Source organism: Lampetra planeri, chromosome 14 (assembly GCF_965212315.1).
Source record: "Lampetra planeri chromosome 14, kcLamPlan1.2.h2, whole genome shotgun sequence".
Taxonomy (NCBI): Eukaryota; Metazoa; Chordata; class Hyperoartia; order Petromyzontiformes; family Petromyzontidae; genus Lampetra; species Lampetra planeri.
The window spans coordinates 6506414-6530970 of NC_136120.1; the positions used below are offsets into that span (position 1 = coordinate 6506414).

Below are 24557 nucleotides of genomic sequence, written 5' to 3' on the forward strand. Positions count from 1 at the left end.
CATTCTTGTTGTTCCATCGTCATATACTGTTTGCATTCTGTTGAAATTTACACATATGCCTACTTTATTGAGGGCAATAATGGCACGTGAAATAAATACTGATTGATTGACCATCAGACACCGACCATGGTGTAGAAGTATGGTCAAACAACAATCCCCATGACACTGCATTGTAATGCCTTCATCCAGCAGTGGATGCACAAGGGGCTGTACATTGTTATTGTCGCTATGGAACTAATTATGTCAGACATACATACATAACAGTGAAGTATGTCTAAGGGACATGGGACTGAATCGATTGCTGTCTCTAACGTGCAGAATGTTGCTTGTACAGGGTGGCCACAAAACAAAGTCCCTTTACATGAAAAAAGATGATGTGCCCGTTCGAAACAGCGTCACGTGCTGCGCTCTATTCTCAGCACGCAGCTGGATTTGTGCCCAAGTTCTCCTTGACAGATTCTCCCAAGTGGATGGCTCCATAACTATAACAGTAGTTCTGCACGTGTTGTTGTTGTTAGGTTATGGGCTTTCGGGTGGCCACATCAGATGAGATCCTCTCCTAATCCACATTCTCCACTGAATTCCTGATTCAAATATTCCAGAATTACGACGGCAGAATACGGCGGTGAGCATGAATATGTCACGCAAAGGGACTTCATGGCCACGCTGTAAAATGTTTACCTTGTCAACATTGGCCGCCTTTGGGTAGTTTGGTTTCCTCCCACAAGCAAAAAAATGCACGAAAAGGAACTGGCCAAATAGCCCCTGCTAGACCTTCCTGCAGAAATTGTCCTGAGACCTATTGCATCTTTCCTTGATAACATTTTTTGTTTCCATTCACATTTCCCACATTGTATTACATTCATGTAAAAAAAATAACTATTGCGCTACGGAAATGTATTGGAAATTATAGATCCTTTTTAAATGGATGCGTGTTTGTTCATTCATATAAAAGTCAATGCGTCTCCCTGTAGTGCACACCTCCATGGGTGGCCCCGAAGCCTTTGGTAGAAGCTCAACATTGATTTAGTGAAAGGCACTCTCTCCACAGAACAATCACTGTTGACTTTCCAAAGAGTGATATTTATTTTATCTACCCCATGTGGATGATGGGCCAAGTCATTTCCCAATCAGAACTCGCAACCTTCTGCTGCAAGGTGCAGCGCTCTAACCGCCCTGTCACCCAGGCAAATTCACCTACATAACACCGGTTTTTATAACCAATGCTGTAGTGTGGGACAGCATTTTATGTTTTACAGAAGCAATCAGAGTCCCAGAGGATGGCCATTTATCTGCCAAGGAAATCTACAAAGTTGAATAATGAACTTTTTGTCTGTAACATTGTTTCAAGTGACATTGGTTGTACTTAGCCTTCAAAACGGAGTGCTTGCCTTTTCAGCACCCTGTCACATTAATCTATTGATGCAATGATAACTTTATTTCATGTTACATGCTATTCTGTGTTTTTTTCCTCTCCATTGGCCAGTGTTCCACTACGATTTGATTTTTGGAAATTGCAAGGCATTCTGTTCTCTGAATAAAACATTTATGGTGTAGTTGATGTGTGGGGATGAGGGGAAGGAATTCCATTACAGACGTTAGTCCATTTTGCCCACAGAAATGCTGCACTGCCTAAAAAGGCCACTACATTTCAGTGCAATGGAAAGTATAACGTGGATGTTTTCTTGTTGCTCAGAAAGTGTCTATGAGTCTGCTAATGGTGTTCAACTCTCCTCTTTGTTCACAACAGAACACGGATCGTCTCGGCATGTCTTCGGTCAGCCTCGCAGTGGGATGCATCATCTCATCCCTGGCCCTTTCCTTCTTAATTGTTGTTTATTTAATATTCTGGAGGTAAACGATATTCAAACATTCGAGTGCATTGCCTTTTAAGGGCTCACGATAAAACACTGGGACGAATAAGCAGGCTTTTATGGATTGGTGTGTTGATCAAAAGTCAGAGTGAATGTTTGCTTAGGCGGGCGTGGTACTCCTCTCCACCGTCGGTTCTGGGCAAGCTGTATGAATTCTACATGCCTATGCTGGGGGACTGGTTTCTCCATATGACGACCATGTAGGCTTCCCACAAAGTCTCATTCATTTTTATTGACTCGAAGTGACTGCAAGTCGGGAGCTCTGGCCGCAGCGCCACCGTTGATGTGCCACATTATTTCACGGGGTGTGCAGATTTCGACAGTGGCAGGAAATAAAATAAAAATCCGTTTCCCTTCAAATGTCACGAGCTTAAATTTTGCTCGAGTGTTAAGAAGCAAAAATAAATAAGTAAATGTCATGACATTTCAGGCGAATGTTGTAAAACGAAGGGCAAAGCCCATATCAAAAGAGTTGGTGACCCATGTCCAAATGACGACTGGATGTTGCGCATTCACAGTGAAGTTCCTGAGTCAGGTGGACATTCCACATTCCAATATCAGGGACCAATCTCTAGACAGAAAAAAAGAACTGGTAACTTCTCACAGAGAGGGTATATGCTGTTGAAGAACATTCATAATTAAGGTTTTTGGGTTAGATCGCGTTATTTATAAATAACGCGATCTAACCCAAAAACCTTAATTATTTATAATTAACGCGACCTAACCCAAAAAACATTATTATGAATAATATTGGTCACGAAAGCCTACATGTTACACTTTTGAAGAACTTGTTAACATCATAGAGTATACAGCACATATACATGAACACACGTGCTCTTCATGCATAAAAAAGAGGCAGTCAAATTGCCTGAAATTATTGTTTTTTTTAAGTACACGGACTCTCAACCATATTGATTTACTTTTGCTGTAACAGCCCTAGGCAGCCATGCACCTATTCCATGATGTGATTAGCACAACAGATGTGACTTCAGAAGAAGCATATCACTGGTTGTATGACTTTTATTAATGTCAAAACCTTTTGATTACGTCTAGTTTAGATTTATACACACTCACACATATGCATGAATGCATACACACATGCGCACACACGTAATCATACTTCGTTTTTTAAAGCACAAATACTCAAGGTAAATTATGCCTTCCAAGATTTTCTCCTGACCCTCACGATATTTGATATGGGCCATTATCAGCGGTTATGTATACAGTAATTTCATTTTGTTCAGGCTGTGGTATTGAGCCTGCCACCCTATATGGGACTTCTACGTGAATGATTACTCCAGAGTCCCATCTGGTTTTACCCTACACGGTTGCAATTTGCAGCCCGAGTGGGCTACAGATGGGCCATGTGGACTCGCGCATTAAAACAAAAACACGGACAATTTTGCCTAAAAATTACACGCCATGCATTCTTGTCCTCAAAATATTGCCTTCGTGTTTTTAATGAACACTGAGCTGTGGTTTAATTTAGAAAAAAACAAGTTGTTTGGGTTCGGTTTGTGAAATATTAAAACGACGCCTGTTTTAATTAAATGTGTACAGATGCTTACCATGTTGTTGTTTTTTGCCAGGGCTATCAAGTCCGATAGATCAGTCATCCTGATCAATTTCTGCTTCTCGATAATTGCTTCCAACATTCTTATTGTTGTGGGGCAAACACAGATGCAAAACAAGGTAAATAACACTAAATCTCTAATTGCATGACAGTATAACTTAATGTGCATAACTCGGATGTATTATTTCAGCATTTAGAAACGCATTTCAATATGCACATTAGCACGAATATATCTGTCAATGTGCGATGAAACCCTCGTGTTTCAAATATCAATTTTAGCTAATGAGCTTTTAGAGGGCACGTGGAGTGCTCCTTGTTTTGGTATTGCGTCAGCTTTCTTGTACACCAGAAAAAAATCTATTGCATTTACGTGCTGTGATTTAAATTGCAGGCGTAGGTGGCTTGGTAATTATATTCTGGTGATCCAGTGATCAATTTCGGCATCTGTTCATCGTCAAGCACCTCTTATTAGGACACTCAATGTGAAATGGTCACATGCAACTGCAAGCATAGACAACGAATTGTTACAGACATCGCCCATGGCACTCACCCACTTGTGTGCCAGCAGCACTTTCTTCTAAGTGCCTGTGAATGCGTGTTCCTTTGTCCTTGTGTCCTTATAAATTTAAACAAAGCAAAAAAGACACGCATGTGAGGCTACTTGCTCACTCTTTTCAACCCACGATACAAAATTGGGTCACGAATCCACCAGCATACTGTGTGCAGGTCTCTCAATGAACAGATGTCTCTGTCCATTCTTCAACAAGCTTCGTGGCAGTGTGTTGGTGGCCCTGGGTCAGCAGCAGAAATTCCACATTCCTATGACAGGGGCCAGTCACTAAAGCCACTGTTGAATTCCCACAAAGTGATACTGATTTTAATACACCCAGAGGGACAGGATTCGAACTCGCAGCTTTGCGAGTGGTGATTAATCTGCAGCATCACTCGGCCATGTTCATGATAATGTACTGGATTTAAAGCCCATTGTACATTATGCAAGAAATTTTTTTTTTATAAACATATAAATCCTGGAACATGCCTGCAGGTGTAAGAGTCTGCATATATGGACAAAACTTTAATGCGTCCCTGTAAACAAGCGTTTTTTAGGTTTAACACTGCACTTAAAAAGCAGGGAGATGTGGTAAAATTCCTTCGCCAGGCCAAAGGATAAGAATTATTTTGGCGTCAGGAAATTTACAACAAATATCCTCTCAGGCACTCAACCGTTGCTGCACTCATAATGGCCACGGTTTTCTCTTGAAATTGGCCATTTTGGAAGAGGCAAAGACAATGTGTGCTGGTCTCATCATGTGCATCACGGCCCATTGTGACGGGCATTCACAGCAAACTATATCTTTACAAGAATGCCCTGACTTTAGTTATTTTGGTCAGATTATTTCGTCAGTGAGCCCAGCGTAGTAAAAATTAAGTCATGGCTTTCCATCTACAGCTGCCATAACCTCGGCCAGCCTGCCGCATGCGTGTGTGCTCGTGAGTGTGTGCATAAGGGCGTGTATGCACTATGAACCTGGTAACCTGGGTTCAATCCCCAACCATGCCTAACATCAGTGGTGAATATATGTGAATCCGTCCTGGGACCACCTATGTCAACTCACTCATATATGAGTATATATATGAGTATCTGGTGCGTTTAGCACCAGGTACTCAGCAATAGAAAAACAAAGGTGTGGCCAGTTGCGATGATAACCATAATAATCCTCCCATTTGCTGTGCCAGCCTTAATATTGCTCAATAGTAGCACTTGTCTCAACAGTCTGTGAAAGACTACCCAGGGGATCTTTATATGTTTTGTTTGTTTCCTGTATGTATGTATGCGCGTATCTTTTCATGCAAGCATGTGCGTATTTGTGAGCAAACACATGCGTGCTTGTGCACCTGCGTCCTTCATGTGTGCGCTTGGTTGTGCATGCATGCGTGCGTGCGTGTTAGCGCGTGCAACGCTGAGACAGACGGAGAGAGACAGATTATGCCTGAGCTCCCAGAGTGGCGCTGAGGTCAAGACCAAAAAAAAGAAAAACACAAAATGGCTGCATGCCTCAGAACAGAGAGCACTTACACGGACAGAGTGAGAGATGAGCGAGGGAGAGAATAGAGGGGCGATGAAAGTGCTGCCTCAGCTGCCCTGCGTGTCCTTTCCGACAGGTAGCCTGTGCCATCATCGCCGGGCTCCTGCATTTCTTCTTCTTGGCCTCGTTCTGCTGGGTGCTGACCGAGGCATGGCAGTCCTACATGGCCGTCATCGGCCGTCTTCGGCACAAGATCGTCCGCAAACGCTTTCTCTGCCTCGGCTGGGGTACGGTGTGGTCAGGCCTCCATCCAGCAGTGGATTGAGAAAGGCCTCTTGGTTATTTTCATCTTACCGTATAAAGATGTATATATGTATATATAGCGCCTTTGTCCGAGGTGTATATATGTATATATATGTATATATAGCGCCTTTGTCCGAGGTGCCTCACAATGATTATAAAATAGTACGTTTGATGATAGTGGTTAAAATAAAGTGTGGTGTTATTAAAATTGGTGGTGGTGTAGCTCTACAGTAAGGAGGACAGGTAGGTGTGGGTAAGGAGGGGTATGAGTAGTATTTGGGGTAGTGACAGGGGTTGGGGTAGTGATTGGGGTAGTGATAGGGGTTGGGGTAGTGACGGATTGGGGTAGTGATTTGAGTAGAGGAAGTGATAGGGGTTGGACTGGTGATAAGGTAGTCATGTGGATGATAGTTGTTGGGGTCGGCCTGGTTGTATTTGGTGGGTGGGGGCAGGGAGTAGTAGGATTTGCAAGGGAGAAGAGTGTGTGGTTATTTTAAGGGAGGAACGGAAGCAGGTCAGTGAAGACGATTGTTTAATATTACCGTTATCACAGGCTGATCCATTGATAGATACCACACTGATATCTCATGAGCCCGGGCTTGTGCAGTAGTACCTGATTGGATGCAAGAGCTGTCTGTGAGTTGGACCGGCCCCAGTAGAATAATTGTGAGGCCCTCGGAAACCTGTCAACCCATACAGGGGAATTGAGTAAAAACAAATGTAGATTTTTGTTGTTTCTCCTTTGTGATGGGACTTTGTAGGATGAACGTTGAGATTTATTATAAGGTCACGGGGTGACCAATAAGTTTTGAATTGGTCTGTAATAAGGGGTTGACAGGTATGCCCCCACATCGACCGACACAATCCCCCCCACCCATGGCTTGATTTCATTCGGTGGGGTGGTATGAAAAGCCACGTGTGTGTGTGCTCGCGACAAAACTGCGGGATATCAATGACCTCAGCTAACGCATCATTGATTTGTTGTGAGCAAAATTGTGCCGACTATGTATTATGAAGTGTGTCATGAGAGCGTTATAATATTTAGAAAGTCTACTGAGGTTGGTGGAGACGTGCAAGAGTCTTGGGCATGAAATAATGCATCCTCTTTAATTGCTCCCCATTATTTTAGTGGAGTATCATGAATCACGTTATATATATATGTTTTATTACAGAAACATACACACACTTTCGTGAGAATATGTATCACTGCTCATGGCACCTGCATAAACATTGTGTGAGAATTCATTATTTTACAATTTATTCAAAATATTTGCTAATTATCTGTCAATGTTACATTTCGGCTAATGGACTAAACCAACTTGAATAAATTAAACAACAAATTATAAATTATGTAAGCTACACAGTAAAACCTGGACAAAGGAGAATTGATTCTTGAATTAAATCATGACCCCAAATCCTGACGATTCATTAAATTGCTTTATACTTAATATCACAGCTTAATTTTTCATTAAATATGTTCTGGGGCCCCCAGATCATAAGACCCTAGACATTACCCTTCCTCGTACAAGGGGTTGGCAAGAAAACACTTTCTGGAGCTCAAGCCCAGAGAGCTCATGTTTAAATTAAACCCTGATTAGTGTACATACATTTATGCATTTATGTAAGACATGAACATAGAGACTGAATTGACATAGAAATCAATGCTTCTTCTTTCATATCCTTGACCTTGGTAATGATGTTTTTTGCTGTCTATTCCCCTTGAAATGCAACGCACTTGATCAATCGGTGATCCCCACCCAGGATCACTTTTTGTCTCACTCCCTGAAACCACTTGGTCATGGCCACACTTTGGTGCATTATCCACAGAATAATCCCTTTCCACGCAGTCCATTCGTTAGCCATTGTAAATACATAGAAGTCCCTGGGAATGAGATCTGCGAGTGTATGGGCTTTCTCCAGATTTCTCTGGATGTTATATAAATGAGAAAAATTCCGTGACAAAATAAACAAAGGTTGATTTCAAACATATATTAAAAGTGCAAATAAATATATTACTATGGCATTTCATAATACGGTATTTATTTGTACATGTGTATTGACTCAACATGTCTATGTATGTATGTTGAACTTATTTTGCACCGTACGTGGTCAAACGTGCTAATCCTTGTAGCGCCAGGTTTTGGCGGTGGTGGTGGGGGGGTGGCTGAAACAGCAGCCTGCGGAGAATGCTCCCTCCTATACAGGTGACACTGATATTCCCCATCAACAACCAAGGCTCGCTCGCTTCTTTGTATCCTGTATTATTTTATATTTATCGAGCGCCTTCACTCACGGTGCTTGACATAATTGAAAGAGAAAAAAAAACTGTGACAGATTCAAATGATTTAGATGGCAGGAGTGTGCAAGGATTGAGGAATAAGTGACTGCGATAGAGATCAAAAAGGGTAGGGAATGGACAGGAAGCAGCAATCATCGCCCCCTACTGGAAGACTAATGCCTGCTTGCAAGCCAGGTGCTGAGTAACTTTGTGCCACACAGGAACAGCTGCCACTTGGGGTGCCGATTCATATGTTCGTGATGTAAGTTACTTATCGCATGTAACCACTGAAATGTCTCCGGCGTATGAAAAATATATTATTGTTACGGACAAAGCCAAGGCAACGTGAGTATATTGATGATCAAACGATCCTCCGCCAATGATGGAAGTCCCACAGTCTGAAGGTAGTGGCCAGCTTTACCCATAGGTTATGACAGCTAAAGTCCACCAATCTCTCAGACATTTTCTCTCACTCTAAACCATATTCTTCTTCATTCAAGGCGATCGATTTGCCTCAAAGATCAAGATATTATTTTATTTGTGCAGCAGGAAAGGCTCCTGTTATGTTCGCTCATCCTGTTAGTTACAGTGTCAGATTTATACAGAAGAAACACGTCGTTTACCATACATATCTGTCATCCGTTTAATAACATGCAACTATGCACGTGCTTCTGTATGTTTCTAACAAAAGCTGCTATGCCTATTTGCTTTCACAAACTAATACGGTACTTTTTTTAAAAATAGTCCTATATGTGATGCAACATATAAATCGTAAATATGTAATCTCCCCAAACCAATTTGAGGAAAATGACGTGAGTATATGCATGTGTGCCACAGTTGAATATGCCACTAATGGCGTTTATTTTTAATCCGAAACAATTATTCCCCTTTACACTCAATCACAGCATCTGCTGAACATACTTTATCTGGGGGATACTGCAGCCTACGGACATTTTCAACATTGCTCAGCTTATCAGCTTTTTTTAATGCAGTGTTTGCAGCAATTGCCTGGTGTAAATTGAATGTGAATTAATCAGAACCCCACTCAGCCCTGGAACGTGAAGTTGCCTCATCATTTAGCCGTACTGGCCGTATATACTTCACTGTTATTTGCAGACGTGTCCGAGACTAACAGCCTTCTGCAAACTTGAATCTCTTTTAGCTCCTACCATGTCTGTGTGCCGCGGTGGCGAGATGTTGTCTCCCTCGCCTAGTATGCAAGAGTGTGGATTTTTCTCCCGGTCTCCTTTTTTCCCTCCAAATTTAGAAACATCCATGTAGAGTATTTTGATGCTGTAAATTTTCACATGGTAAGCCACTGCGCTGAGCTATCATTTGTAACCAAGCTTCTTCTGAAAAAGGGATGTATAGCTCAGTGAGCTCTACCTGGTAATTTCATATATATAATTTTGATTTTATGCTTTCGTGACTACAGGAATCCATACTCTTTGGTTCTTTCGGTAAAGTCACGTAGGTATAAAATAAAATAAAATAGATCACGACGTTCCGGGCGCAACACAAGCGCCCGAAACGTCGTGATCTATTTTATTCATATATATAGTTTATTAAGTGCATATGTGCGTGCAGCATTAGTTGTAATTTAATAGGAGAGGGCACTTGGCTTTTCAGCCACAATAATTAGAATCAGTCAGACTCTGTATTGAGACTGGAATAATCCGATGACCTATGAAGCTCTTGTTCACAGATTTCCGGTAGGTAAAGTTGTCATCTCACACGTGTACGTGGCATGTGTACAAAAGTAGTCGTCATGCCGTGGAACATTGCTTGGCTTTAAGCTTGTAAGCACTCAATGTCCAAATGGACATTTGTAAAATTAATTCGTCCCCTTTTGTGACACTGTCGGTTATTAATGTTTCCAGGTCCAGCGCAATGTTTGAAGAATGTGTACCCAGCTCACGGAGAGCATAGCGATGTCAAACTCAAGTGAACTGCAACACTGTGTACCGTGGGAGGAGATTATCTTCACAGCTTGACCGCTGCTCCAAATATTAAACGGGGACGCAGCACGGCAACCGACCAATGCCTGCAATGGCATATAACTCTCATCAACATTTAGATTTAGTCACAGTATAATTTTTTTATGAATGCTGAGGAATCTATTTTATTAATTCTGCAGAGATAACCGTTCATAATATTACATACAAATACACTATGTAACACACTTTTTGTGCATGAGTAGTAAGTGTTATTTCGTAACTGCTTATGCCTAAAAAGTATAGAAATTTTATATTATTCCCCACAAACTTTGCTTTTGTGGATGAATTTGTGTGTTTTGGATGAATTTGTGTCTTTTCGTTCACATATAAAAAAAATCTACTAAAGCAGTACAAAAATTTTAACAAAATATTTGGAAGTGAGTAGTTTTTCGAGATTTACGATTATACTGTAAATCACTTTCACGAATCAGCCCCCAAATGTAATCTCCCATCATGTTCTCGTTATAATGTCCTTGGTAGCGGCATTCAAAGGACCAATATATCCTGGTGGAAGCGCTCGCCTTGCTCCTCCGAGTACGCTCCCATGTTTTCCTTGAATTTATCAAGATGAGCATCCAGGATATAGACTTTGAGGGACATCCTACAGCCCATTGTGCCATAGTTCTTCACCAGATTCTCAACCAGCTCCACGTAGTTTTCGACCATGTGATTGCCCAGGAAGCCACTAACCACTGCGACAAGGCTGTTCCAAGCCGCTTTATCCTTCCTAGTGAGCTTCGTGGGGAATTAATTGCACTTCAGGATATTCTTTATCTGTGGTCAGACGAAGACAGTGGCTTTGACCTTTGCCTCAGACAGCTTAGGGAATAAGTCTTGAAGGTACTTGAAGGCTGCTGACTCCTTATCTACAGCTCTAAAATAAGGCCCAATTTGATGTGCAGTGGTGGCATCAGCACCTTCTGGGGGTCCACCAGTGGCTCCCACTTGACGTTGTTCCTCCCCACAGAGAACTCGGTCCGCTATCGCCAGTCCCACCTGTGGTAGTGCACCTTGGTGTCCCTGCTGTCCCAAAGGCAAAGATAGCAGGGAAACTTGGTAAAACCGCCTTGGAGACCCATCAGGAATGCCACCATTTTGAAGTCTCCGATGACCTCCCAGCCGTACTCATCATACTTCAAGACGTCAGGCAAGGTCTTGATGCTGTTGTAATCCTCTTTGAGGTGCGCCGAGTGAGCCAGGGGAAGAGATGGGTACTTGTTACCATTATAGAACAGCACGGCTTTGAGGCTCCTGGATGAGCTGTCAATGAAGAGGCGCCACTCATTCTGGTTACAGGCGATTTCGATTGCCTCGAACAAACTGGTCACATTTTGGCAGAAGCAGAGCCCATCTTGACGTGTGAAGAAGCTGCAAAAAGGTTGGTGATGCTTCCTCTGATCTGCGACTTGCACACTTTCATCCAACAAGTTCTGATGTTTGAGCCTGGACGTCAAAAGCTCGGCATTGGACTTGGTGAGATCAAGATCTCTGATCAATATATCCTGGTGGAAGCGCTCGCCTTGCTCCTCCGAGTACGCTCCCATGTTTTCCTTGAATTTATCAAGATGAGCATCCAGGATATAGACTTTGAGGGACATCCTACAGCCCATTGTGCCATAGTTCTTCACCAGATTCTCAACCAGCTCCACGTAGTTTTCGACCATGTGATTGCCCAGGAAGCCACTAACCACTGCGACAAGGCTGTTCCAAGCCGCTTTATCCTTCCTAGTGAGCTTCGTGGGGAATTAATTGCACTTCAGGATATTCTTTATCTGTGGTCAGACGAAGACAGTGGCTTTGACCTTTGCCTCAGACAGCTTAGGGAATAAGTCTTGAAGGTACTTGAAGGCTGCTGACTCCTTATCTACAGCTCTAAAATAAGGCCCAATTTGATGTGCAGTGGTGGCATCAGCACCTTCTGGGGGTCCACCAGTGGCTCCCACTTGACGTTGTTCCTCCCCACAGAGAACTCGGTCCGCTATCGCCAGTCCCACCTGTGGTAGTGCACCTTGGTGTCCCTGCTGTCCCAAAGGCAAAGATAGCAGGGAAACTTGGTAAAACCGCCTTGGAGACCCATCAGGAATGCCACCATTTTGAAGTCTCCGATGACCTCCCAGCCGTACTCATCATACTTCAAGACGTCAGGCAAGGTCTTGATGCTGTTGTAATCCTCTTTGAGGTGCGCCGAGTGAGCCAGGGGAAGAGATGGGTACTTGTTACCATTATAGAACAGCACGGCTTTGAGGCTCCTGGATGAGCTGTCAATGAAGAGGCGCCACTCATTCTGGTTACAGGCGATTTCGATTGCCTCGAACAAACTGGTCACATTTTGGCAGAAGCAGAGCCCATCTTGACGTGTGAAGAAGCTGCAAAAAGGTTGGTGATGCTTCCTCTGATCTGCGACTTGCACACTTTCATCCAACAAGTTCTGATGTTTGAGCCTGGACGTCAAAAGCTCGGCATTGGACTTGGTGAGATCAAGATCTCTGATCAAGTCGTTGAGGTCTTTTTGGTTGGGATAGTATGGGTTTCTCTCCTCGGCTCCACCTTCTGAAATTGTCATCTGGATCTACAACGTCTTTCTCTCTCTCTGACTTGCTGCTCTCTTCGAAAGATGTCTGCTCTCTCTCCGGAGGAGTGGGTACATGGAGTTCACGGCAATGTGGCACCAGGGTGATGGATGAAGGAAGGTCCGGATGCGTGATAGCAGGTGCATTCTTACCAGTCCGACGTTTGGAAGGGTCCACCACGCAGAAGTAGCAGTTGCTTGAGTGGTCAGTAGGATCCCACCAAATTCTTGGGATAGCGAACTTCATGGCTCTCTTTTCCCCTCTCTACCATCCTACAAAAATACATTTATTTCACCCATGACTAATGTGTAAGAGATTCTCGCAACATTTTTCATACATGATATATATATATTTTTTTTTCAATAACATTGAAAATTGTTAAACATTTTAAAATGAAAACTTTTACAATTTTTAAATATTTTAACACATTTTTAAAATAAAGTTCCGAGCAACAATTGTCCATCTTACCTTCCAGAGTTTTTTTTGCATTGCTCGCAGGTGAAATAAGATGCCCATGGTTTGTCTGGATCCCTGACAGGCATGCCGAAATATGCCTTGTAGGCCTCACACATCTTAGCAGATGCTTCCATAGAGTACTTTTTCGCTCTTGTCTTCATAAATTGGCCGTAGACATAGCAAAATGCGTCTGCCGGATGCTTGCAGCCTTTTGATGCCATCTCAGAAAAATGCAGATATGTATCCACTTAGGCAGCTAGAACTAAACTGAACTGGTGGGCTTAAGGCCCCTGTATTTATACTCCTAATTATATGACTGGAAAGTTTCAGAATGTTCTAGAAGTTACTCCAAGTTTACTCGGCACTGAATCTATCTGGAATGTTCTGGAAAATAGAAATAAAATAAAAATATCAATGTCTTGGTCACAAAAGCAAAGTTTGTGGGGAATAATAGTCATTTTCTGTACTTTTGAGGCATAAGCAATTAGGAAATAACACTTACTACCCAGGATTTTTTTAAATTGTTACACAGATATATTAAACAAAAAAGTTGACGTGCCTCCATGTTCAAACGAGCATTGCGGGGTGATTATTGCATTGTTGGTGGTCATGACCAGTAATGGAAACTCCACATTCCTCTGGTAGTGGCCAGTCTATTTATAAAACAACCCTGTATACTACAGCACTCACAATTAACATATTTTTTCATGGTTTTGCAGGACTTCCAGCACTGGTGGTGGCAATATCGATTGGCTTCACCAAGGCCAAAGGTTACGGTACAGCCTCTTAGTAAGTCACGGCCTTCAGCCAAGGGCTTTACATTCTCTATCCCACTATTAAAATGCAAAGGCCATATAACCACACTGCATTGCCATTCCATATGGGATGTGCATAGACGCTAAATTATATTCAGAAATGAATGCACACAAGGAGATTTTCTTTAGCATTGTTCAAATAGAAATGCCACCGTCACACACATGCATCGGAGTAAATATTTAAATAGTACACATAGGTAGCAGAACATTTTTTGAATCTTCCTTATGAGATTACAGAGTACGCATTACCACCATGAAACCATATACATCATGCTTTATCAAACCATAAAACTAACTCTGCGACAATAATAACAGTAGCTGGAAAGATTTCAAAAATCAGACAGACAGGGAAAGTCACATGGAGAGCATGTGGTAAAGAGTTACTGCATAATGCATGACGGACTGTATCATGTTACATGCAATGTGTATGAATACAAATGTCATTTGTTCAAAGGTCAAGGTGTTTCCTCAAGGGGCAGTGTTCATGTCGCTAGTGGCCAAAGGGGTCAAGTCAGTGGCAGATGCTCCATATTTCTATAGCAGGGACAATCTTTGCAATAAGGCAACTACTACTACATAACATATTCTGAAAATACTTCTCATCTCTTGTCGTTAAAATGGATTTTCATACTGAAAGTATTTAATTTTCAATTATTGCTGAGTACAATGAAAAATATAGTCCATCCAAAAGTGCACTGTGGCAGTACTTGACTCACAAGTAAGTGAGTTACAATACTAGGCTATATTTATTGCCATTGTCTTGGACAGTGTTGTGACATGCAGTATTACACGAACAATGATGTCATTACTCTTTGGTTCTTTATATTAGTCTGCGTTTAACCCCCCCACCCCCAGCCAGGGAAGTCAAACAGACCTCCACTCACCCTAGTAATGTGGAGTTTTCACCACCAGCTCAGGGCTGCCCACAAGAATGAGTAGTATTCTTTGGTTCTTTCGGCAAAGTCACGTAGATAGAAAAATAAAAATAAAATCAAAATAATATAAAACTAAAAAAACATTAATGTAGACTGTAGCTTGGTTGTTAACCTCGGTGAGTGTACATTATAAACTGCCAGTACACTCACCCAGCTTAATAACCATTACTACAGTCTACACTATAGACTGCTAGTACACTCTCCAAACTTACTAACCAGGCTACAGTCTACATTATAGACTGCCAGTACACTCACTCCAATTAAGAACCAGGCTACAGTCTACATTAAATGGTGATTTCTTTAAAAATCATTTTACTCACTTTATTTTTCTATCTACGTGACTTTACCGAAAGAACCAAAGAATATGAATTCCTGCAGTCACGAAAGTTTGAAGTCATGAATGAGTAGGCCTAATAGTGAATGTCTGAATGATGCTCAAGTTAGAATGGGGTCACACTTTGACTGTATGCCTCTTTGACCTCATGATCCGTCATCTGTTTATTCATTGATATTTGTTTTTTTCTCCCCTAAGCTGCTGGTTGTCTTTGGAAGGTGGCCTCCTGTACGCATTTGTTGGCCCTGCAGCAATGGTTGTTCTGGTAAAGAGACATACGAGTGATCTGCAAGTCACATTCATAACAGTCACTTTATTTTCAAATGATTAATTCAGAAACCTTCACGATACAATTCCGTCGTATAATCTGCATGTGAAACATTACCTATTTTTTTCATACTTGTGTAGTGAGTCACTTCTGAGACCCGGATAGTAAGAGGCAACACACGTTGATTCTACACCTTTGAACACTGTTCACACTTGAGATAACTATACATTAGTTAGAACAGCCGGCACGTTGTCGACCCACAACGCCGGAGACGAAGATGAAGACGTAGCACCTTGGGTTCCATTCCACCGACAGACAGCCCTTATCCAGGCTCGAGACTTCCTTTTTATGCCCCCTGGCGTGGCCTGGCTCCGCCCTCAGCCACACCCCCTTCTGGCACCTACCAGAAGGTTCTGGGCCACCTTCCACGTGTCCCCTGCCTGGCTCCGCCCTTGGCTACGCCCCCTTCTGGAACCCACCAGAAGGTTCTGGGCTATACCTCACGTGTCCCCTCGGTCACCTTTCCCCACATCCTTGACCCCAGCCGATCACGTGTTCCACCAACCGGCCGGGGTGCCCCGTCCTCATATGCCCCCTTCTGCCAGCAGCCAACGCCACACACCATAGTGAGCCACTTCGTGGCATTGCATGCTCTGCTGGCAGAACGGCTGCTACACCCCGCTCTGCCGGCAGGTCGGCCGTTACGCCCACATGTCCTGTCTCTGTCAGTAAGTAACCAGCGCTGCGCTACGCGCTGTAGTGACCCATTCTATGTCTATGTCACTGCACTTGTTTCAATGCCATATCCTCTCTAACCACCTTCCTCCCTTTGAATCCAACAGGTTAACATGGTCATTGGGATTTTGGTCTTTAACAAGCTTGTGTCCAAAGAAGGAATACCGGACAAGAGGCTGAAGCACAGGGCTGGGTGGGTTATGCATAGATATGCATGCAGTGTGAAAATGCATGTCCCTTTGGTATACATGTCGGACGTCCGCATGCGTATTACACACACATTTTATACTTTGTTTAACCCCATGCATGCAAACGTATAATTGTATATACCAGATCAATCATTTTTCGTTTTTTGAATTTGCAGTCATTTAAACGTGCCTCGGCTGACCGTGTGTGCTGCATAATGCATAGCTGTAATCAGCCGACGAGTGACAAGCGAATGTGGAAATCTGCACAGCGATTGGAATGCTTCCAAACACAATCTGCCACGTGTGTGGAGTCGCGCGGCACTCACATTTCTGCGGGGCATCTCCTCTAACGATATCATCTGCCGACTGATTACAGAGATACTTAGTAGCCCCTTCGTTTCCATGTGGGCAGGCCTTGTTAATAATTTCTTTGCAACCCCCCCAAAAGTGGCTTGCGCACGAACCTGTGTTTGCATTGAGGCAATGTCTGCTACGGCAACCGTTGTCATGACTCCGCGTGAGTCACAGCATTTCCTTTATTTAGAAGCAGGTGACAGCCCATTGAGATTCATGATCTATTTTACAAGAGCGGGCCAGATGAGTGTTCTGGATCATTATTATTCATTATTAGTCATTATCAATAATTTATCGACGTGGGATTTTCACATTTGCCATTTGGACCATGACGACTGTATTTAATGCCATCATGCGGTCATTAATATCCAATTAACAGTGGCGAGCTTGGTTAATACCCAATATTTCTGATGGTGCAGTGATGGGATCCAAACCAATGAACCCGTGCAAACTGCCTACAAGCAACATTAACCACCTTGATGTTTTGGCTGTGGTCTACAAGCTCAAATCAGTACAACTCACACCACCCTTGTCATTAATACTTTTTTTTATATCATCAGCATTTGCGGTGGAATAACATTTTTGGGCAATGACCGCTCTTAAGAGCAGAAAGTGGGTGGATGTGTTGACTGGCGTATAACATGAACGCCATCTGCCTCGATTGAGCCAAACGGAATAACTATTTTCACGTTGCGCTGAAAGTCTGCCATTATGCTGTGAAATAAGATTATCTCGCTCTGCCGCTGCATTGCAGCAGAAGAGCGATTCAAATGTTGGCAATGGCCAGGCCCCCCCATGTGTAAACGAATATACTTGTGTCTGTCTGGTTTGGCTGCTCAACATGTTCTGCGTTGGTTTTGCATTTGTTTACAGTCCCATGACTCTGCCTCAAAATGGTTTGACACTTAAATGCTCCAAGTGTGGCGTTGTGTCTGCGTCTGCCTTGTCGACTTCAACTGCCAGCAACGCCATGTTCGTGACCTTGCATTTATGTCATTTCTGTTTTTTGTCATTTTGTATTTTACGCTTTTATCAGTTGCATGCCTTTAAGTTTTTTTATATGTATATATGTATGTAAACGAGAAATGTTGTTCTCAATCGTTTTGTCCAGCTTTCTAGAGTCACGTGTTTGTAACCCAGAAAAAAGTCAAGTACACCACATTAATATCGGACAACATAATCCTTGCCCCAAGTTGAAAACGCATACTGTAGATAAATTATCAGACACTAGTATATCTGGGTATAATATAATTAATAACTGGTTAGTGTTGTGTCTAGAGTGCATGGCTATTGGAAGGTTTCGACTTAAAGCTTTCGTGACTACAGGGATTCATTTAAGCCTCCTATACTTGCTTAACGACCAAATCACTTAAGGACCGGTTTCGTGGAACCAATTCCTGTCTTCTTGGTTATTTCGGTAAAGTCACGTAGAAGGGAAATAATAAAATAATACAAATAAAACATAATAAAATACAATTCTCACGACGGCGTCTGAAGGACGCTGTTTTTCCGACAGACCTGTTCTTCACCTGAGGACGGCTGCTTGCATTGTGGCCGAAACGTCGTGAGAATTTTTATTTTATTATGTTTTATTTTTTATTATTTTATTATTTCCCTTTAGCAATGTGCGAGCATGCAAATTAATTATCGTATCATCTCAATGCACGAGCGTATGTACATGTGCAGTATGCGTATGCATACGATCAAGGTAAACTTTACTGACTGGCTTATCGTAGGCAGTTGTAGAGCTGTCTCGGCACGCGTGCACAATAGTGAATTTCAATATTAAACAGCCTCATTAAACACACACTGACCTGCAAAGCATTGTGGCTGGTACGTGTACAGACTGATAATAGTAATCATGCAAACGATAAGGCTAAACAAAGATCCAGTACGTTTGTATAGGGCCTTGTTTATTAACCTCAAGTTCATATTTTGTATGCCAGTCTCCCTCAATTCACATGTGATTTAGCCCGAGGGTTTTAGTGAATGCATTTTAATCAGCATGTGTTTTAAAGGATCTACTCGGCACACTTCACGAGGCTTTGAGAAAAGACAATCAATGTAGGACAACACGTACAACTAGGAAAGTGGTTTTAATATACAGATCCACACTCGGGTTCGAACATTGGCCCATTGTATATATACATGTATTACGCAATGTCAATATGGGTTATACGGGTGTATGTTGAATTCAGATATCAAGATGCAAATAACATGATGCCTTTTATAGCGCTCACTTCTAAACATGATCAAGACATTGCAAGCGTAGTGAATATGTTATAATCTGTTTGAAGACAATGATAAACCTTCAAAAAAACACTGGATTTGTAATCCTCTATATAAAGAATTTAACAAATAAAAAAACTTGACACATTTGTCAATAATGCTGCATTAAACAAAAAAATAATGGGCCACAATTTTGGGCAATGTCTCTTCTTCATAGATTAGTGTCCGAATGTTTATATATGTCTTTTTTTGTTGTAAGGCAGTGTTATTTAAGGGAGCGTTAATTGTGCTTGTGCACCGCTGCCAACGCAGCAGCAGCATCGCCAAATAATTTCTTGACCAGAAATTAAACAGCAACGCACATTGATAAGGAGCTCTCTCTCTCTCGATTATATGTAGAAATGGGAATTCAAGGTCAAAATACATCAAAAAATTATAATGGGAGATTTCAAATGCAAAAGGCGTGTGTTTGATTGTACCAAAGTAGACCACAACGTCGCATATCGATTACTCGGACATTAAAATATAAAAAAAAAATCATGTACTGTTCTGTAGCATGCATATTTATTTGACACAACTGTTTTTAAATTAGACTTGATGATATCTGCTCTTATTACATAGTGGGAAAGCACATCATCCGAATGTAGCGTGACCACGAAAGCGCATTGCACTTATCTGTAGAGTAGTTCCATATGAAGGCAGCGTGAACGGAAACAAAGTGTGTTGCGTTCGTTCGCCTAAAAGTGCTATGCAGTCAAATGTGAAACTGCATTTCTTAAATAATAAAACAAATGACAAAACGGCTAATTGAATACCCTATATCATCAAAAGACATATGTGACTTAATCCACTATTATTAACTGCATTACACATTAATAACTATCATCCCTTCACCGTTGACTTTGCAATTTGTTGCAAGTCAATGATGGTAGTATATGGATAGACTGGCCTATTCTACAGGCACGTAGAATTTCTACCACTCAGGGCCACCGAAGCAGACGAGAGCTGCCCCAATTGTTGTTGTTGGAGAAGTGATGCAATTTTTGACTTTGCTTTCTTAGTTATACATTGCAGTGAATGGAACATTCATTAAACTTGATTATCATCAATTGCATTCGTGGTTGCTCTCTCAACAACAACAACATAAAAGCCACAGTGAAATCGTGCCAAGATCACTGATCAATAGCACGCTCTTGCAGTACAAGCCCACGCAATCTGAGAAAAAATTGGCTCCACAGATTGGGCCAAACACAGAAGTAACTTGGGGCGGGGGGAGCACGATGGGTGGATAGGTGAGTAGGCAGTTAAAGACATGGAGCCAATTAAACAATTAGCTGTTATTTTGTACGTTCATAACATTTCCTCGGTTGTGCGAACTGATCTGTATGACATATCATTACTGTAATATGAAAATGCTACGTTCAGGCACAACACCGTAGCCCATTCTCGTGCCATCACTGGGACGAGCTTGCCTGATGTGCATTACATTACTATGAGTTTAATGTGCACATGGGGAAACGTACACGCGGATACAGAAACAACCAAGCTCACACAGATGTGCACCATACAATTGCACAATGAGGTATCCGTGCAGCCTCAACTCTCACCTCCACGGCCCCCCACACTCGAGTGCTTTCACCTCCATTCACGAGGTGGGGGACCCCTACTGCCCCCAGCTAACTCGTGGTGCGCAGTGCAAGTCTCAATATACGTCGACGCAGCTCAGATTAAAGACGGGGGATTTAAACCCCCACCAAAAAATACTCAACGGGCGGTACTCCGCTCTGTGTAGCCACGAACCGGGATTCCAGAGGTGAAACGAGTTTTCTATTTAAAGAAACGGCAACCGCCACGTGACTTACGGATCGATCAAAATTACTTTAATGTTAAAGTGAGATAGAACCCGATGGGTTTTTTTGTGTTTCGGCTTACGTCTTCCAGTTAGTGGGTGGAGCAAAGGGGAGATGGGGGGGGTGACTGCGGCAACAGGACTGCTGTATTGAACACATTGAGAGTTGCAAAGCTATTGGGGGCGACGAAGCAAAACATTTCTGTTCATAAACTCCCAGTGAGATGACCGAAGAGATGTAGACGAGAGCGAGACGAAAATGCAAGCTAAAATAGAATTGGTGTGAAATAAGAGCGATGTGATGAGAGTGGACCTTATCGGCCCGTTTTAAATGCATTTGATGCACCTCTATGGTTTTCCAATGAGCAAGCGGCCCCTTGAGCCACTTGGGGCCCTAAGAATATGCTTAGTTTGCTTGAGCCTCGCCCCAACACTGATTGAATAACGCTGCTCGAAGTCTTTAAGTGATTTACCGAACCATACAAACGTAGCCTCACTCACACCTGTATTGGTGGACGCGTGTGTGCATATGTACACACGTGTGTGCGCTTGCACGCGCATGCTTACGTGCATGCTTGCGTGTGTGTTTGCGTGTGCATGTGTGCGTGCATGCACGCGTGTATGTGTGCGCGCGCGTGTGTTTGCATACGTGCGTGTGCGCAGGGCCTCCCTGTGGAGCTCGTGCGTGGTGCTGCCACTGCTCGCTCTCACCTGGATGTCGGCCGTGCTGGCCATCACCGACCGCCGCTCGCCGCTCTTTCAGATCCTCTTCGCCGTCTTCGACTCGCTGCAGGGCTTCGTCATCGTCATTGTGCACTGCGTGCTTCGGAAGGAGGTGTGCAACCGCACTCCGGGTCGTGCAGCAGTGTCACCATCAGCTTCGGCCCTAGGATCATCATCAGCATCATCTACACCATCTGCATCATCTACACCATCTGCATCATCTGCATCATCATCATGGTCAACAAAATCAGTGTCTTGTCACTGTCATCATCAGCATCATAACATTAACGTCATATCATCATCACCGTGACCAGCATCAGCACCATGATCAGTTGCAATATCAGCAGAATCACTATCATCATAATTGTCTTGCTCATCAATCTCATGAATTATACAAATTTGCTGCTGTACATTATTTAAGCTGTATTCAGTCAAGTCAAAGTGTTTCCCTGTTCAAACAAGCAATCGGGCAATGGAGGTGGTTGTGGTGGTGGTATTGGACATTCTTCAATTAAATGGTCAGAGCCTGAATCTCCATAAGAACTACCACAAATGAGTACCTCACTTTATCGACCCCAGAGGGATGATGAGCCAAGTGAATTCCCATTGCAAGTTGAACACTCTAACTGCAGCTCCACCTGGCCAGATTACATAAACTATGTTATATATTTTTTTTATCTCTATATGTGTATGATATATGGTTCCCGATTGTACCATTTGTAGCACATGCTAATTTGTACCATCAATGAATGCAATAATATATATTCCTATAAATAATTCATACGGTGACATAATAACAATTTTCCTTTGTATTTTTTTGGCAGCCTAGTTTGGAGCTCTTTGGAGAAGCGCGCTGCATTATGCTGAAAGGAGTTTGGTTGAAAATGCCCGTTTCATCTCGTTTTGCAAATGCAGTTTACAGCAGGAGGGGATTTAACCGCAATACAGACACACGGCACAAACATTGGAGCTGCTGGGCATTGCATGCCTGCTAATTTTATTTTAAATAAATTCACAGCACACCATCAAAGGTTGCCAATATGAAGGAACTGCATTGTGTGCACTTGAATTCCCAATCATCTCATAGCGCGCCTCACATCAGCAGACCTCACCACATTTATTAGTGCCCAGCTTCAGTTTTATTTTCTTTAAGCCCAGGGCACCCCCGAATGACAGCTGTCCCTGCATGTCACACGGTGATGGAAATACTGGCATGCAAGTGGGTATTAGTCTATCAATAGGGGGGCAATGAGAAAGACTGAACGATAAAACATTAAAAGTTAAAGTAATCTAGCCGTCAAACTTGATTTGGCGCTTTCGTGACTGCAGGAATTACTCTTTGATTATTTCGGTCGAGTCACGTAGAAAGAGAAAATAATAAATTAAATAATCAAATATATTGAATACAAAATGTAATAATAGCATACGCTATGCTATTATTTAATTTATTATTTTCTCTTTCTACGTGACTTTACCGAAAGAACCAAAGAGTAATCTAGCCGTGTTGAACTCATTTATCCCTCTGGTAGATTTGCAGTGATGAATGCATGCCTTTAAAGCAGCATCACCATTGTCATCAATTGAAGCCCACTTTGCTGTTCATGAATAGCATGATTGAGTACGGCACAGCACAAAGCCGTGTACGTTTTAGTAATTGTATGCAGGTGCACATTTGCAAATAATCCTGCAAATTAAGTACATTTTACTGCAGTAACGGAACACGAATTCAATCTCAGGATCTCACCTCAACATTAAAAGATAGTTGGGGCCAATGTTGTGCATTGTGCCGCAGCTTTCCGGCACCTCATTCATTGTCAGATTCCACAACTCTGACACAACTAAGGCCTTCCCCTTGATTGCTGCCCTCTAAGCACCCACTCAGTCCCTGTCTTGGCAAGCTGCCCTCCCCCATGCTGGACACATGCTCCATCGATCGCAACTTCCTCTCCTGATTTTGTCTGCTATGCTTTTTTTCCCCACACTCTATTCCGAACTTCCAAGTTGCTCACCTGATATTCTGCGACGATATTCCAAGCATCCTCCACAGCTTTCTCCATTCAAAGGCCAGAAACATTATTTCTAGTTTCAATAAAGTTCAGCCTTCTAACCAACGCTCGTAAAGTCACTTGCAGAATATAATGTAAGGCATAAATAATGAGGGCCAGCTCCTGCGCTCGTGACCATTCCAACTTTCAAAGTAGTTATTTATCTGGCATTTAAAAAAGGTATTTAAAATGAATAGGGTTATATGTTTCATACATAGGTTTTCACGGCCAATATGATTCATAGGGTTTCACAATAATTATAATATGAGATCGTTTAAATGTCACTTCCAGCTGTAGCACTTGTCTACCTGACAAAGTAAGAAAAACGTGCCAATGGATTTAGTTTCTCAGCAAACGGACGTGTTGGAAAGCAAGCACAATTCGCAAGCAATGTGGCTTGCTGTTGAACATGCTGGTTGCTGAAAAACAGAATCCATTGCCACATGTAACCAAAATGACAACTTGATTAGTTTGGCTTTGTTTGGTGGTGGACATCCCAACATGATCTAGCCAAAAATCTACATTTTAAATATACGTGATTATTTAATAGATTTTGCATTCCGTTTTTTATATATATATCTTCACCTCTTAATTAATTTCTGTTCCATGTCATCTCCTATACCAATGGGATTAAATAATTATAAACCGTATCACGTGTAACCGTTCACAATTATATCTACGGCACAAAAATGTAAAAAACACATGCTATATAATGATAAAAAATCAACTGTAGCATTCGTTTAAAAACAACATTCTCATCGGAAAATGCTGTACGAAACCCCACATCCAAAAAAATATTAAATAGATATTGTAAATGGGAGTCAGTACTTTTTTTCTGCAGATTTTTAATTTCTGTCAAATATTTGCCCATGGAATCAGTTTCGAGCAAGTGCACAGAACAGGCTTTTTCCAAATTCAGGTCCCTGGGTAAAACAAACCAGGTGGCAAGGCAAACGCATGAGTGACCTAACACGCTCTTACTATGCAGATTGCCAAAGCGAGAT

The 24557-nt window shown here is 42.3% G+C and overlaps 1 protein-coding gene across 1 annotated transcript in view; it reads left to right on the forward strand.

Annotated features, from left to right (window-relative positions):
* The window catches only part of LOC144722257 (adhesion G protein-coupled receptor B3-like), a 94662-nt gene that overhangs the window by 60134 nt on the left and 9971 nt on the right, over positions 1-24557 (forward strand). Inside the window, exons 16-23 of the mRNA XM_078600350.1 lie at positions 1751-1854; positions 3464-3566; positions 5611-5761; positions 13798-13867; positions 15361-15427; positions 16273-16358; positions 17581-17679; positions 21449-21620. Coding sequence (XP_078456476.1) covers positions 1751-1854; positions 3464-3566; positions 5611-5761; positions 13798-13867; positions 15361-15427; positions 16273-16358; positions 17581-17679; positions 21449-21620 — 852 coding nt within the window. The remainder of the gene's footprint in view (positions 1-1750; positions 1855-3463; positions 3567-5610; positions 5762-13797; positions 13868-15360; positions 15428-16272; positions 16359-17580; positions 17680-21448; positions 21621-24557) is intronic.